Below are 16714 nucleotides of genomic sequence, written 5' to 3'. Positions count from 1 at the left end.
ACCGACAAATTTCTGTTTAAACGAGACCCACTGTGGCATCGTGTCTGGTGTTTGTTATCAATGTATTGTATTGACGATTTTGAAATCAGGACCACTCTCCTTCCAGGGTGGCATTGAACTGATTGGTTAGCATGTATTGGTGAGTTAGTATAACTGGTTGGCAGTAAGGTAAAATTTACTCAACTAAATGCATACTCAAAATAAGCGTCTCCTCTGTTTTCTACTTGTTAAACTAGAAATGGAAAGGGAACTTGGAGTAAAGTGCTAGACTTAATGATAAGACACAGTGTAAGAAATAAAAAAGAAACCTGGAGCGAGAAAAAAATCATGATGACCTGGAGAATGAATGAAATGTCCTATGAGAAAAACTTATTTCACTGGCTCATGAAAAATAAATAAGGACTATATGAGGGAGAAGGAGGGATTCCGTATGAAGGAAGTAATGTGGGCCAATGAACAGGATGAGCGCTGTTTTACCAGCCAAAATGCAGCTGGTGATTTTAGCAAACGTCTCTACTGTTCTCCTGCTACCGTCTACGACTTGGAGGCTACGTCATTCCGCATTGTTGTCTTTCTCACAGGTGGATCGGACATTGAGTACCTAGACCTCTACAAGCCTGTCGTGTGGTTTTGGATCCTTGTGGGACTCGCCTACTTCGCCGCTGTCCTCAGCATGATCGGGGACTGGCTCCGAGTGATATCGAAAAAGACGAAGGAAGAGGTGAGGATTCAGACGCTTGCACAAAACACTTCTATTTCACTAATTTAATAAAAACTTAAAAACGATTTTTATATTTATTTAAAAAATACTTCTATTTTGTGTACACTTGTGGCTATCCTAGAAGTTATACATATTAAACACGTCTATGTTCCAGATGCTATCTAGGTGCTCAGGGTAATTTGTAACAAAAGAGGTGTCGCTAATTTTTTTCATTATATCTTTTTTGTTTTCTTTTTTTAATGAAAGGAACAAAGTAATTTTATTCCATAAAGGAAAGTACAGTAGGGAAAATTTGTGTCAACATATTAGTAGCACGAAAAAGTGAATGTGCTATGTAATCTTAATTTTCCCCTGCTTTAGGCAATTTCTTTCCTTTTTCATTATGTCTGTGTAAATAGGTGCTAGTCTCAGTGTGCACACACATGTATGTGCCCCAAAGCTGTGCACCTTGGCCAATTTATGTACAAATTTGAGCTGCTCAAAAAGAGATCCTCTTACCTATTTTGAACAACTATACATATATATGGAAATGAACATTAAAATTTCAGCTCATGGCACTTTGGCAACTTTAAATCTGATTTTGAAATTGTGCAGTTTGAGACAGAGAGAGAGAGAGAAATTGTGGTTATGTTCACTACAATGTATTTTCAATGTGCTTTTAGGGATCTTGAGACACTAAGGGAAAATAGAGATTGTTAATAGGAACTATTTTCAATGACATGGCTAAAAGGAGAACTTCTCAAACATCTAGCCATAAACTGGCTTCCTTTGAAGTGGTTTCTAAAACACACACACGTGCATTTTTAAAAAAATAAAACAACTGAACGGAATATATGTCTTATAGTTAAGAAAAGCATTATTTTGTGAAATATATATGTTGCATACAGGTTCTAAACATACTGTACATTATATACTTGCATGCATATGTACATACTAATATTGTGGATGGATCACAGAAAGCCACTAAGGCACATATAGAACAGGGGGAAACTTTATCTTTATTACGTTAGTATATTTAATTACATATTAAAGAATATTTGATTAAAGTTTTAAAAGCTTTATTAGAAACCAGTGCTTCTGGGGATGGGACTTGTTGGTGCAAAGCATTAGCACACTTTTCTGGAGTAACGAGATACCCATCTGTACGAGCGCTCAGGCTGCCATCACAAGACACCACAGACTGTGCAGCTCAAACAGCAGAAATGTGTTTCCTCCCAATTCAGGAGGCTGGGGGGCCAGCAGCGATGGGGTCTGGGAGGTCTCTCCTCGGCCTGCAGATGTTGCCTTCTTTCTGTGTCCTCACACGGCCTTTCCTGTGTGCGCACACATGGACAGAGGGAGCTCTGGTGGCTTTCCCCTTCTTCCGAGGACAGCATGCTCTTGGACCAGAGCTGCACCCTTCCGACCTCATTTAACCTTCGCCGCCTGCTTCAAGGCCTTATCTCCAAACACAATCATGTTGAGGGTTAAGGCGTCAATGAATGGATTTGTGGAGAATACAGCTCAGGCCATAACACCATTCTTTGAAATAAATGTAAACGTCTACATTGATTGGTTAATTTAGTAGGAAGAATGGGTGTGTGTGTCTCCTTAGGACGGACCTTCACGATTCTCAACCAAAAGGGTGAGCTGTATCCTTATGTTTTCAGGCTTTCAGACGCTGAAAAGTAGCAAACTAGTTTCTTTGTTGGCTTCTGCCTAGCCTGGAGAGTAACGTGTCCTTTCTGGTGACCACATCTGTAGGAAGCTCATGTGAGTGAAGGCCATGAGCAAGTTCATGTGAACCCTCTGGAGCCGCAGCTGCTGCAGACAGCTGAGCCGGCTGAAGTGGAGCTGTCAGTTGGAGCAGATGTGTGTTTTCTAATTTAAGATGCAGTTTAGGGAAGTGACAAAATCAGGTCACAAATTCAACAGAAAAGGTTGAATTTAGGAAGGGGAAGATTACTTATCATTTATCTATAGATAGATAATCAGATCTTGACAGATGAACTGCTACTAGGATTTCCACAGCGCTGGGAAAAAGATGATTGGATCATCTTCATTTTGGAATAAGTGACTCAAAGGCCCAGTGAAGTAAACACCAACTCAATTTATTCTAGTCTGGTGTCTTTACCTGGCTGAGCCAGGCCAGGTGAACGTTCAGTATCTATTCCTTACCATCTAACCTAAGTCATTCCAGATACCCCAGCTTTTAAACACTTCCTAAGTTTTCAGAAGCAACAAGGTTATGTCTGGTTTGCAGTTTCAATGGATGAAAGTGCTAAATAATTTGATAACTTGGAATCCGCCCTATTAAAAAACGTGAGTAGGACAGAATGTAAAAAATACAAACTAATACATAGCATCAAATTTCCAGTTAAAAGCACTAAAACACGTGCTTTCCTTGAATAAAAAGCTTTTGACAAATAGTAAACTCCGATCTTACATATTTTAAAATAAATAACCTGATGACAATTAATATGGTTCTGTTACATTTTAAAAACAGAATATGATACATTGCTTAGTTAGAAACATAGCTTTTAAGGCCCTGGCTGGTGTAGCTCAGTGGATTGAGCATGAGCCTGTGAACCAGAGGATCACGGTTCAATTCCCAGTCAGGGCACATGCCTGGGTTGCAGGCCGGTTCCCTGCAGGCCAACTCCCAGCAGGGGACGCATGCGAGGCAACCATACATTGATGTTTCTCTCCCTCTCCCCTTCCCCTCTAAAGATAAATAAATAAATAAATAAAATCTTAAAAACATATCACTAGTCAGGCGTGATGCCACACAAAAATTTTTTAAAAAAAGAAACAGAGCTTTTATTGTGTGTGGTCTTATTTCTGTTCGGTGAAAATATATTCTACTTCTTATGAACACTCATTTTAATGGAAGTGTTACGGTTACAATGCAAGATAAATAGCTTTCAATGAGCACACTGAAATAAATCATGTTGGTATGGCTATTCCGTCTGAAATACTTGGAGAGGAAATGGTGAGTTGGAACAATCCTGCGTGGTCTCAGAAATGTCACACATGATCAGAGTTGATGTGCATTCCTCAAGGAAAATAGAATGACCTCAATCATTTTTCCCACGGAGGCATACAACTTTCTGTGAAAGTGTTTGTTTCATTATCTTTAAAGCTCTGACGCAGAGTGGGTCCGTGTCCAACACGGAAAACTGATACGATTATCTTTTTCTATGAAGCCGTACACCCTCTTCTGAAGGACCAAGGTTTGCATGTAGAAAATAAAGATTATTTAGGTATTTGAGATAACACAGGAGTATAGATATCTGAGGCGGGCGTAGTAAAAAGAAGATGTGATCACAACAGTCAGAAGGTAAATTCCTAAGCAAGCAGAGGAGGGTGTATCCTGCACATGCGTAAACGTAGTTCAGTTTGCTACTGCTTACCTTCCTTGAGTGGGAGAGGCCTGGGTTTTTGTCTAGTTCTTGTCGTTTTGTAGATGCACCGCAGTGTTTGGCATCTGTGAGACGATGCCAAACGCCATGGCCGTGTGGTGGCGCTACGGCTGGCCACAGGGAGCGAATGGCCACGCATCCGTCCTTAACCAATATGGTTTCCTTGGTCTGGAGGCATCCATGCAAATGCAGATGCTCACTAGGAGACTGACCTTGCATCACATTAGGGAAACCCCCCCTGACTGGGAAGCTCTAGTGCTCAGAAGCCTTGAAAGACTATTTCTAGAACTTCTTATTTGGCCGCAGCATTCTAAAGGAACCTGAGACTATGGAGAGGTGTAGTTTTCTTCTGCTGATTATCTGGTGAGAGAGCATTTGGTCTTCTCCGAAGGTCAGGCCTTTCCGTGACAAGCAAGCTAGGGCTGGGAAGTTCTTTATCTTGTCTGGCGATGGGCAATTAGAGACCAGTCACAGCCTGGGCCCCAGAAAGGTTGGAGTACAGCACTTTATCATGATTTGTTATGGGAGAAGTGCTTTAAATATGAATGGCTTCAGATGCCGTTTGAAATAGGACTTTATTCTGAAAATCTTAGGGAGCCATCGGAGGGTTTTAAGTAGGGGGAATGCATGATCTTGTCCACAGTGAGGAAGATGGCTTCAGTGGGAGCAATTATTGCCTAGAACAGGGGTCTATTTTCTTATTACAGTGGGATAGAGATGAAAGCAGAGATTTCAAAGTTATTTGGGGGACAGAAGGAATAGGGTCTGGTAATCCAGTAGGTGTGGGCAGTAAAGAGAAAGTGGGGATGATATGTACGATTCCAGCTTCGGGTGGTATTATAAAACACAGGAAAAGGAGAGATTCTGAGTAGATGGGAGGAGGATTGAAAGTATCGTTATGGACATGTTTTGATTGATGGATGTGTGGCTAATTCAAGTGTAGATGATTGGATATGCAAGCCTGGAATGTCAGAAGGATGGGAGCTAGAGAGCCGATTCGGGGGGCTCTGGGCGATCATGATGTACGTGGCAATGGGAGGTGTGACTGCAGACAAATTTCCCAAATGAAGGTTTGTGAAGTAAGTAGTCAAAAAGAGCTAAAAATAGGACCCAGAGGAACACCTTCATGTAAGAGGGTGAATTTAGAGACTATAAAGGACTGTGCAGCAAATAACATAGTCCAATAAGTTGATTCGTGGTAGGGGTCTGTTGGAAGGTCAAAGGAGTCGAGGTCTTGAAGAAAAGATGGTTAGAGTAATGGATCTGAATGAGCATGTGGGAAGAAATGGAACCCAAGGGAGAGGCTGACACAGCAACATAAAACAGAGAAACAGTGCAGAGTTTTCAATGAGGTCGCGCCCCAGGGATGCCACTTCCACAGAAACAAATGCAAAGTTGCCGCCCTGGCATTGTGCAGAGAAGTGGATACATCTGAAGGTACTTCTCTGGGCAGGTACATCAAGCACAGTCCCAAAGGGCAGCTTTGATGGGACATTTTTTGGAATGGGAGCCCCTGGAGCACAAATAATAGAAAACTGTGAACAGCGCCTCCTGGAGTTGTGCGGTGTAGCAGCCCTGATCCAGGGTACCGTGGGCGTGCACACATGGTAAATACGGATGGTGGGTGGCGGGGCTGGAGGCGGGAGCTATGGAGTGACGTGTCAAAGCCGCAGGAAAGGGAGAAGTCTGGAGGCCTGGGGACCAGCTGGGAGATTATTTAAGGTTAATTCATTCCTAAGTCCTTCACTTACTCGTTCATTAGAAAGATGCTTATGAAGGACTATGTGATGAACACTCTGTCAGGCTCTGGGGGCAGTTCTTCGCCTGTGGTAGCTGAGGCCGATCTCTGCATTTAGAAGGATTGCATGGCTGTCGCATTTCCTTACTGGCCTTTATAATGTTTGCTTTTACTTTTACTTTTAGAGATGGGAAAAGGAGTTTTGAATAAGAAGGCACCTAGTCTTTGACTAGGTCAAATGGCCTGCTTTTCCTTTTTTCTTTTCCTTCCCTCCCATCTTCAGAGAGCACGTCAGACTTTGCAGTCACTGCTTTGCTTGCTGATGTATTCGGGAGAGGGAGAATTACTATGTAGTTCCAATGTTTTCTTGGTATATTTACTGTGGTTGTCTTGTTGAGAAACTAGAGCAATTAGGAATGATTGTTGGGCACAACGTGCCATGATCCTAAGACTTCACAGGTTTGTGTTTTAAGTCACATAAAATAAAACAGATACAAGCAGTGTCATGATGGGCTATTAAAAATAAGGCCTGTGTACAGGTCTGTGTTTCCTGTCCCGCTGGACTCTGGGGAACAAATCAGAGCAATCAGACTCGGAAGTTCATCTCCTGGCCTGTATCCGGTTCTACTTACTCATGCCAAGGAGAAAATTCCTTCTCTTTCCGGTCCCAGTCTTGGCTCAGAAAGGTATTATATTCATTTAGTAAGTGGGCAGTTGGAAAAGGAAATAAAAATAAAAGAACAAATAATGTCAAATAATAATATAAGACTTAAATTAGGCTTTGAGGCAACAGTAACTCTCATACGTGAGTACGTGTCTAATTTCCAAGTGAATTTTATGAACCAACATATCTGTGGAACCGAGACCCCCAATTACATCTCTGTATAGTCTTAGTATTATGTTGGACACTGTGAACCTTGGGGGGTCCAATATTAGGAAGTTATTTCCGCATCAAAATATATGCCAAAAAAAGGGTTTGAGAGTGGTAGAAGTAGGAACGCTCTTCTTTTGGGGCACACTTTATGTCTTTTTAAAATATTAGATAATGATGTGAAGTCCCCAGCTGCCCCATAATGGCTAATAAGGACACTGAAACACATGGAGGTTTAAGTCAGGTGATTTGCTTAAGGTTACACAGCTCTTCCGTGGGTGAGCGGTAGAATCGGTAATCGTGCCAGTGGGATTCGCTCCTGGGCCCAGCCTTCTAGCCTTTTTGCTATGCTGCCTTCCCAGAGCTCAAGAAGTTGGTTATGTGTTTTTGTTATTGCCCTTCTTTTCTTCTTTGCATTTTAGACATAGGCAATATCAACACATTAGAAGTAAGTACCAAATCTAGCCCAGATGCTACTATGTAGCTACAAAGAAGAGCTTTATGACTAGTTTGGTCACTAATTATGTTCCCATATAGATCAGTGCATCCTAAAATGTACAATTACAACATTCTCTTAAATGAATAGAATTAGTTTGTGTGATTTCTGGAAAAAATGCATGGGCTTTGGAGCCCATACAATTGAGATTTAATTCTATCTTAACTATGTACTAGCTCTGAGAACTTCACCAGAAAATACCTATTCAGAAGGGGTTCTGAGCCTCCATGTTCTCTTAAAATGAGATTTAGCCTCTTTCATGAGATTGCTTGGAGATTCAGTGGGTAGAGTATAGGATGTGCTAAATGCTTCCTAAATGCTTGTTCTTTTCTTCATGGGTTTCGGAAGAAATTAGTATCAAATATTTTCCCACATCAAATAGTCCTGTAACGTTTTAAGATTATCCCCTCTATATCAGTATATATTGTTCTACATGAGCGTCAAATGCTGAGAGTGTTTACATGTCTGAACATTTTGTTGAAATAGTAAGTAAATGCAAACAAAAAGGAAAGGGAACATTAGGGTATATTATTGCTGAGAGTTAATAGCAAGCCCTGAATTCAGAATAGCCTGCAAAGAAGTGGGCATAGGAATTTTCAATATGTTGCCTGGTCTGTGGACTTGAAAACTAATTCGTACTTTAAATGTTTTTCTTAAACTCATTCATTACTATCATCTCCTATCATGTCAGTTCTTTTCTAGAATCAGAGCCATACGTTGGCTCTGATCAGAGCCTCATGTCCTGATGTGACTGGGTAGAATCCATTTGTATTTTCCTTTTATGAAACCAAGGAAGAGTATTTCAATTGTTACTTTAAAAATAAACACAGGCAGGAAGATTCTTTTTTTTTTCACTTTTAGATTTTAGGTTGAGCTCTTACTGTTTATAAATTGTATCTTCTTTTTGCTTCAAGTATTTCACAGAATGCAATCTGGTAATGACATTTCAGAGTCATTTTTTCTATTCATTTGTTCATAATAGGAAAGTAAGTTAATAGTTTTTGCCTCAAAGCACTTTGTGAGTAATTTCATTTTTTTTTAGTTGCAGAGCACATTATAGGGATTTAATGCATGGAGATATAATGTTATCCATCTTTTTTGACTGTTCGAAGACTGTCATCTGTTCTGAGAATTTGTATTAGGGGAAGCAGCCGCTATGAACTTTGCTTTTAAAATTGTTTTTGGATTTTCTGCATCAAACCAACACATTTTGCTTGCTGTATTCAGAGCTAAAATTGATTACATTCTACAAAAAACCTATGTTTGATGAGAACACGAGCAATGGGTCAACAAAATGATTTTATTTTTAGTTTCTCTTCATAGATGGCTCTTTCTAAAAGAATATTTGTTTGTGTTTGGTTTGACCTGAGAGCAGGGTCTGGTTGCATGGAGGGCGGCGGCATTGAAGTTTAATCATGGATTATTTGATCATCTTTTGCAGCAAAGTACGTGATCTCTTTTGTGGTCAGTGAGTGGTACCTTAATTGTAGTAAGGGAATTTAGTTCTTTCTGATTTGAACCAAAGAACAGCTTGCAATTAACAATATGTCTGTATGTGCACGTACATACACACACATGCAGATATAAAATCTCTTTGTGAACAAAGGTGAACTCTTGTTGTTCCTTGTGAAATACTTCAATTTCTCTCCCCTTCCAGGCACGTGTTAGCATTACCCTTCCCTTTCCCCCTGCGGTTGGTGAGTCATATGAATAGTTCTGGTCAGTGAACTGTGGGCAGAACCGGTGTGAGAAAATGGGAAGGAGATTGAATGGTGCCTTTGAGACCCGCAGGAGCATGCATGCCTCAGGCACAGTGACCACGGGAGGTCATGGTGCTGAGTCAGCCTGCGTCCCTGAGTAGCCACAATGCGCAGAGCCCCTGTTGACGTGTCATGGACATTTAGTACGAGTGAGAAATGAACTTGTCCCTGAAAACACTAAAGCTAGGGGCTGTTTGTCCTAGATTTTAACATCTCCTATCCTCACTAATCCAGTAAAACTACATTTTTATTGATTTATTTCAAGGAGAGAGTTAAAATAATCCTCATGATCACCATCAGCCTTTGGGAGATTTAAACTTCACCCACCGTGCTAATATTTGGTGAATTTAGTTGTAGTTCAGTGTGCAAATCTCTGATAGATATATTATTTAAAATGTATTATCTGTATTTATCTTATTTAAGATTTGCTAGTGGTTTTATTTAAATAGAAATGTCAGGTAAGAGTTGAAGTGAAGTAGAGAAACCTGCTTTTTTAGGGACCTATGGACAGACTAAGCTGTGTGGAGACCAGACACCCCTGCGGCTGGGAAAAGCCGTCTTGGATGTTGAGTAATATTGAATCTGTTTTACGTGTGAGTGTTCCAAAAGAAGGGATCTTGGACTGATGTTGTCTCATAAAACCAATAAGTAAAACCAAAGTAATCACAGATATAAAAGAGCAGCATATCTTTATATAACGTTTTGAAACTTACTAGGTTGAAACATGAAATTTTTTATATTCAACTATTTTCGACCTTAAGAATCACAATTCCATATGGTTCAAGGTAATATTTTAAGGAACTGTATTTACAAGCCAGTTTCTGCAAATATAACTTTCCTGCTATAATCTATACATTAGAGTATGATCTATACACTAGGCCGTATCACGTTTGGCTGGATATTTCTGGTATACTTTCTTTAGTCATGGCTTGGCTAAGAACTTTTCAAAATTCTATTTCGCTTATGTATAAACTGATTATCTCATCTCAACTCAAATACAAATTTGTTGCACTTTGATGTTCCGGAAATCTGTCTCTGTTACACTTGTCACTCTGGACTTTAACTCACATCTCTTCTCACTTGGCCATGTCGTAACCGCTTCTGACACTGAAGCTCCCTCAGGGGCCACTGTGCTGAAATCATGAATATACATTCCCCACGCTCTTCCCTGTAACCCAGCTGATGGGTGGCTGAACCATATGTACCCCAACAAAAGGCTTGAGGGTAATTTAAAGGAGTTACAGAACAGAAAAGGAAAACTTCATGCTGGGTAACCACACAGTATTGTTCCTAGAGTCCATCGGGCATCTTCTCAAAGGGGCCCCTCTCGGCCATCTTGCTCTTCAATCCCTGGCTTGGTGGCATATTGCAGGGGTCTGCTTATCACTCAGGGACCCAACCAGTAAAAGGCTATGTTGACACAATAATAATACACTCTGTAACATGGGTGTGTAATATATAAAACATATGTAAATATACTCTCCCCCAAAATGGAAATAGGCATTTAAATCATTAAACATGATACTGGATATTTCAGTCTGAAGCAACTTAATATGGATTGCCTTCTCAGGTAAGGTTGTTCCCAGGAACAGTGGGAACAACTTGACTTATGTGTCTGTGATTAAACAAACAAGTAGACATGCAAACAAACACAAACAAACAAACATGCTCTCCAAAGCAGTCAGCTTTGTAGTGGAGGAGGTCCAGCTACAAAAATACTCTCTAGCTCTAGCACATGGGGCTGCTTATGACCCACGAAGTGTCTTTTTTTTTCACCTTTAGAAGTAAACAAAATAAAACACTTCTCACATCTTCTAGCTGTTCCTGCTTGCCATGCATAGTTATTTTTTTTAAGATTTTATTTTTATTTATATTTAGAGAGAGAGGAAGGGAAGGAGAGAAACATCAATGTGTGGTTGCCTCTTGTGTGCCCCAAAGTGGGGACTTGGCCTGCAACCCAGGCATGTGTCCTGACTGGGAATCGAACCAGAGACACTTTGGTCCACAGCCCGCACTCAATCCACTGAGCTACGCCAGCCAGGGTGCGTAGTTGTTTTGGCCACCCTGGTTTTACTATTGTCGTAATCCTACTACAGCAACAAGCACTTAGTTACCTTTTGAGCAAAATGTTTGTATGAAACATTGCCCCAAAGTTTAGTAGAAAAATCAACCATATTGGAGTACCTTGCTATAGAAAGAAATTTATTTCCCAAATTGGAACCTATGCATATGAATGTAATGATATTTTTCATGTAATTTCTCACTAATGCCAAGGTTTGCTGTGTGTTGATGGACTCTTCAATTTCTTGGTGCTATTCTGAGGAGATAAGACATGTATTTTAGTGAGGGTATTTTTATGCCATCCAGTCTTTATATATATATGCACATATATACACATTCATCTTTATACATAAATGTGAGTGTATCTACATATACACACTCATCTTTATACATAAATATATAGTATATGTGCATGTATACATACATATCTTTATTCCTATTTGTGGCACTTCTGCCATACTTTGAGAGGCTGTTGGCTAGACTTAGCTTAAGTATAAACTCAGTTTAAGGCCTATTGTTTTGGGTTCAATACGTGTTTCAGAATCAGCAATAAAGGCTGTAAGGACATGTATATGTATATGCATATGTATATGTATATATAAGCAAGACAAGATAAAAATTAATTTCCTATTTTGAAGCCATGTGCATTGCCACATGCAAACTTTGTCATAAATGTGAATTAACCAAAAGGCAGTAAGTACCGTCTAAGTTTCAGAAGAGAAGAAATAAGAATCTCACTGAGTCATGTTTCTGATAGACACCATGGGGACTGTTAGTGCCACTTGCAAAAGGTGCGCAGTGCAAGTGACTTCAGTCCATCACTGATTGGTGTATTCGTCAGACACGTTTGGATCCGGATGGTGTTTCAGGCATTTTACTAGATATTGGGAATAAAGGCATGAAGAAGTCACTGCATTTGCCCTAGAGGAGAAATTTATAGGCAACCATGTACTAATAATTACTACAGAGCAGGTGCCACGATAGAGACATAAAGGAGGTACATCCTGTGCCTTGGTGCACAGAAACGGAATTACTAAATATAATTGCATGAACTGGGGGAAACTGCATAGAGAAGGTGATATCCCTGACCTCCTTTCCCATTTTACATTTAATCGGATAGCATTGATCTGAAAAAACATTCAGTCCTATGACATCGATCTTCAGTGTATCCAGAATCCACCTGCTTCTCACCTGCTCATCATCTCTTTCTGTGCCTCCATTAGCTCCCACCTGGGTTATTCAAAAGCCTCCTAACTCAGCTCCCGCTGCCTCCTTTGCTTGGTATGAAGTCTGAGCTCAGCTAAGATGCCAGAATAATCCTTTGAAACAAGTCATACATGTGATATCGTTTCTCTGCTTAGCAGCTTCCTGATGTCTTGCCATTATTTTCAGAGTAAAAGTTAAAGTCTTTGAAATAGCATTAAGGGTTCCTCATGATCTAGCCTCCCTTACCCTAACCTCTTCTCTTGCTATTCTTTGTCTTTGCTCGCTCCACTCCAGCCTCACTCCCTCCTGGTGTTCCTCCCACACGGGGCATGCCCTGCGCCAGTTCCTGGGCACTGACTGATCCCTCCTTCGGGACTGCTTTTTCCCCAGATACCTATCTAGCTCCATTCCCAGTATCTCCAAGTCTTTTTAACGACATTAATGTCATAGGTGTTAACATTTTAAATACTACAACATATTAATTTCATGAATACAACAGAATGATTCCCTATTTGTATGTATTGTGAAACAGTCACCACAGTAGGTCTAGTTTAGGTACATCTGTCACTGTACATAGTTACAACATTTTTTCTTGTGATGAATACTTTTAAGATCGACTCTTTTAGGAACTTATAAATACGCAGTACAACCCTGTGCGGTGTGGCTCTGTTGAGTGGGTGTTGTCCCACAAAGCGGAAAGGTCGCAGTTTCAATTCCAGTTCAGGGCACATGCCTGGGTTGCGGGTTCAGTCCTCAGTCTGAATCCACATGATTGATGATGTTTCTCTCTTGCACTGATGTTTCTCTCCTTGTCTTTCTCCTTCTCTTCCCCTCTCTCTAAAAATAAATAAATAAAATCTTTAAAATAAATAAATAGGCAAGCAGTACAATATTATTAAGCATAGTCGCCATGCTGTACACTATATCCCTTGACTTACTGACTTTATAACTGCAGGTTTAAAGTTACAAACTCCCTTTGCCCACCCATTTTGCCTCCCCTGACACCCCCCACCTCTGGCAATCATCAATCCATTTTCTGTATCTATAAGCTTCCTTCCTTCCTTCCTTCCTTCTCTCTTTCTTTCTTATTCCACACATAAGTGAGACTATCCAGTATTTATCCTTCTCTGACTTATTTCACTTAACATAATGCCCTTAAGGTCTATCAAGGTCAGATCAAGGTCTATCCATGTGGTGTGATGCTTCTGTCCGAGTGGAATAAAAGTGTTCCTGGCTTTGGGATGCTGTAGTTGAAGGCCTATACAAGTGAACATGTTTTAAATAGTTTTTTATCCAAGAGAGACAGCTGTTTCCGTACCCTACATGGGACCAGTCTGAAAGCTCACAGGCTTCAAGTGGTTCCGGTCGTGCAGTGGGGCATCAGCAATGGTCTGGGAAGGAGGACTAATGCAAACTGACAAGTCAGAGCACTCTTCTTGTTTCAGACACGCAGATGCAACCTTACCAAAAAGTTCCCCCAGTTTGATAAGCATTGTAAGCTATGGAATTATTACGAGTGATGGGTATATAGTAATATGCTGAACTGGGGTCTCATTAAACAGTACTTCCTTAGCACAAATAGAGAAGGGGTTAGACATATAATTTGAAGTTGCTTCTAGAACCTCTACCTTGCCAAATAAACTGTAGGTTCTCCTGATTAGAGGCACTATAAGATGAAAACGTGGAACTCAGAAGTGTTGTTTCAGAAGTTCTTGGGAAATGTGGAAGCTCTAGAATTTAATATTTGATAAATATCCTATGATTAATCCATTTCTCCTATTATCTTTGTGAATCTTTGCAAGCATCCCTCCTTTAACACTTCCAGTTGGGTCTGCAACAACTTTAGGTGTATATGTCTCATCATTGCCTCTCTGAACCTGTGTACTAATAAAAACACGTTTCATTTGTCCACAGGTGACACCCATGAATAGTAAGATAGTCTCACATTTTTTAAGCGCTCAGGTAGCTCAGTATTTCATCCCACAAGGGGTCATCGATGTGGTGTGTCTCCTGCTGGACAGCCTGGCGGTTTGAGGAGATTTTGAAACTAGTGTAAAATGAATTGATTACGGTAATTGGCAGTTTTCTTCTCATTCCCTGGAATTTTCTACCTTCTGTTCTTCAAAATGTAGGAGCGGCTGATTTTTACATGTGAAGGAAATAAGATAAGGAGGGTAGTGAGAGGGGAACTTGGGAATCCTTAAGGCCTTTGAGAGCTTTGCAACGAGCCCTGAGGGTGTTATCACCAGACCTAGGCAAAAGTCCATCTCGCTCCCCATTCTAAGCACTGGTTTTATTTATTTTTTATTTTTTTAAATACTTTTTTATTTTTTTAAAGGTTTTATTTATTTATCTTTAGACGGGAAGGGAGGGAGAGAGGGAGAGAAATATCAATGTATAGTTGCCGTTTGTGCGTCCCCTGCCAGGAACCGGGAACTGGCCTGCAATCCAGGCATGTGCCCTTGACTAGGAATCGAACTGCGTGGTTCGCAGGCCCGCACTCAATCCACTGAGCTATACCAGCCAGGACTCTTAAGCACTGGTTTTACTGTGAGCGCTAATGAAGCTGGGTTTGCAGNGACACCCATGAATAGTAAGATAGTCTCACATTTTTTAAGCGCTCAGGTAGCTCAGTATTTCATCCCACAAGGGGCCATCGATGTGGCGTGTCTCCTGCTGGACAGCCTGGCGGTTTGAGGAGATTTTGAAACTAGTGTAAAATGAATTGATTACGGTAATTGGCAGTTTTCTTCTCATTCCCTGGAATTTTCTACCTTCTGTTCTTCAAAATGTAGGAGCGGCTGACTTTTACATGTGAAGGAAATAAGATAAGGAGGGTAGTGAGAGGGGAACTTGGGAATCCTTAAGGCCTTTGAGAGCTTTGCCATGAGCCCTGAGGGTGTTATCACCAGACCTAGGCAAAAGTCCATCTCACTCCCCATTCTAAGCACTGGTTTTACTGTGAGCGCGAATGAAGCAGGGTTTGCAGTCATTATCAAATCAAGAATAATAAGGAACACTGGCAAGATACCTGTAGAGGTGTTTGGATTTGTCATTTCTTCTCTCTGCCTTGTCTCACCTTCCTGAACATTCCTTGCCCCTTTAGTACTTACTCCTTGTAGCGCAGGCTTCATCAAATAACCAAACCAAGGTACAATAGAAACCCATTATAATACAGCTGTCTGTTAAATGGATATAGACAAAAATAGATCAAATCATGTTCTCTAAAGCATAGAGCACTATCATACGTGCTATGTATGAAAGCCGGCCTGCTGGAGGAAATTAGCAGCGGAAGGGAAGGGGTTCCATTTCATTGTCTCGCCGGGTAGCCGTCTTCATTCTTTCTGTGGTCTGAGCAGATGCTCTGGGCGACTCGGACTGCAGCAGAGAGGGGTGGAGGCGTGTGTGCCCATCACGCCGCCTTTGCAGACCCTGTTCAGAAGCATTTGTTGAAGGGCTATTAAAACACTGGTCTTTGGCTTGCCTCTCACACCGGATCCTTGCTGTTTCACCCTTACCCTCAGCGGAGTTGTTTTTCCCTAATTCTAAATCCATAATCAGTGGGCCCGGCTGGGGAGACAAGTCCAGGCATTTCTGATCTCCCGTGTATGACACCCCGGGTCAACCCTCGTACTCTTCTAGGGTGAGAGCTGGCCTGTCCTGCTGTTCCTTTCACAATATTTCCATTGTTCCTTCTTTTATCTCCTGTCTTTTATTTCTGGTTCTTTGGCAGCCTCATTACAGTGTGGCCAAGTTAGTCAAAACACAGAAGACAGAGCGAGTCTCACTGCTGTAGAGCGTGGCGGTGCTTTCCTGGGTTGGGAGCGGTGCTGGTGAATACTCGCTTGCTTCTGTGCAGTGAACACGGTGCACTATTAAAACCCCTCGGTCACCTTGACTTGCTGAAATTGAGTGAGGGGGGGAAATTTTTGGTTTTGCATTCTTTTCCAAAAGTGCATGGTCACTTTTGACTTTTTTCCCTGAAAATTTTTCTGCACATTCATAAAAGAATAAAAGCGTAATTCTCTGTGGTCCAGTTTAAAGGTGGAGCAAAGGAAGTTCTATGGGCCAGGCCATCTAATAGAAATAGAATTGAGAACGCAAATGCAAGCCACATATGTAACTTTAATTTTTCTTTTTTTTTTTCTTTCTTTTAAAATTTTTGTTCAAGTACAGTGGTCTCCATTTTCCCTCCACCACTCCCCCCCACCCCAGTCATCCCTACCTCTCACCGTCAATCCCACCCCCCTTTGGCTATGCCCATGTGTCCTTTATCCATGTTATTAGCCTCATTAAAGAAGTAAAGGAAACCGGTAAAATTCATTTTAATGATATATTTTACTTAACCTAATATATATAAAATTTGTAATTGAGATACTCTATATTGCTTTTGTAGTCAAATTTCAATATCTGGTATATATTTTATACCCACAAAACACCATAAATCGAACTGGTTATCT

The 16714-nt window shown here is 40.8% G+C and overlaps 1 protein-coding gene across 4 annotated transcripts in view; it reads left to right on the top strand.

Moving 5' to 3' along the window:
- KCNK2 (potassium two pore domain channel subfamily K member 2) overlaps positions 1 to 16714 on the top strand; it is a 92386-nt gene that overhangs the window by 57369 nt on the left and 18303 nt on the right. For all 4 annotated transcript variants that reach the window (XM_037035149.1, XM_037035150.1, XM_037035148.1 and 1 more), the window contains exon 6: positions 582 to 721. In XM_037035149.1, the coding sequence (XP_036891044.1) occupies positions 582 to 721 (140 nt within the window). The remainder of the gene's footprint in view (positions 1 to 581; positions 722 to 16714) is intronic.

Source organism: Sturnira hondurensis, unplaced genomic scaffold (assembly GCF_014824575.4).
Source record: "Sturnira hondurensis isolate 20B ecotype Veracruz unplaced genomic scaffold, ASM1482457v3 Scaffold0022215, whole genome shotgun sequence".
In the NCBI taxonomy this organism is placed as follows: Eukaryota; Metazoa; Chordata; class Mammalia; order Chiroptera; family Phyllostomidae; genus Sturnira; species Sturnira hondurensis.
The sequence above is the reverse complement of the archived record's forward strand: the minus strand, read 5'-3'. Positions and strand labels throughout refer to the sequence as shown.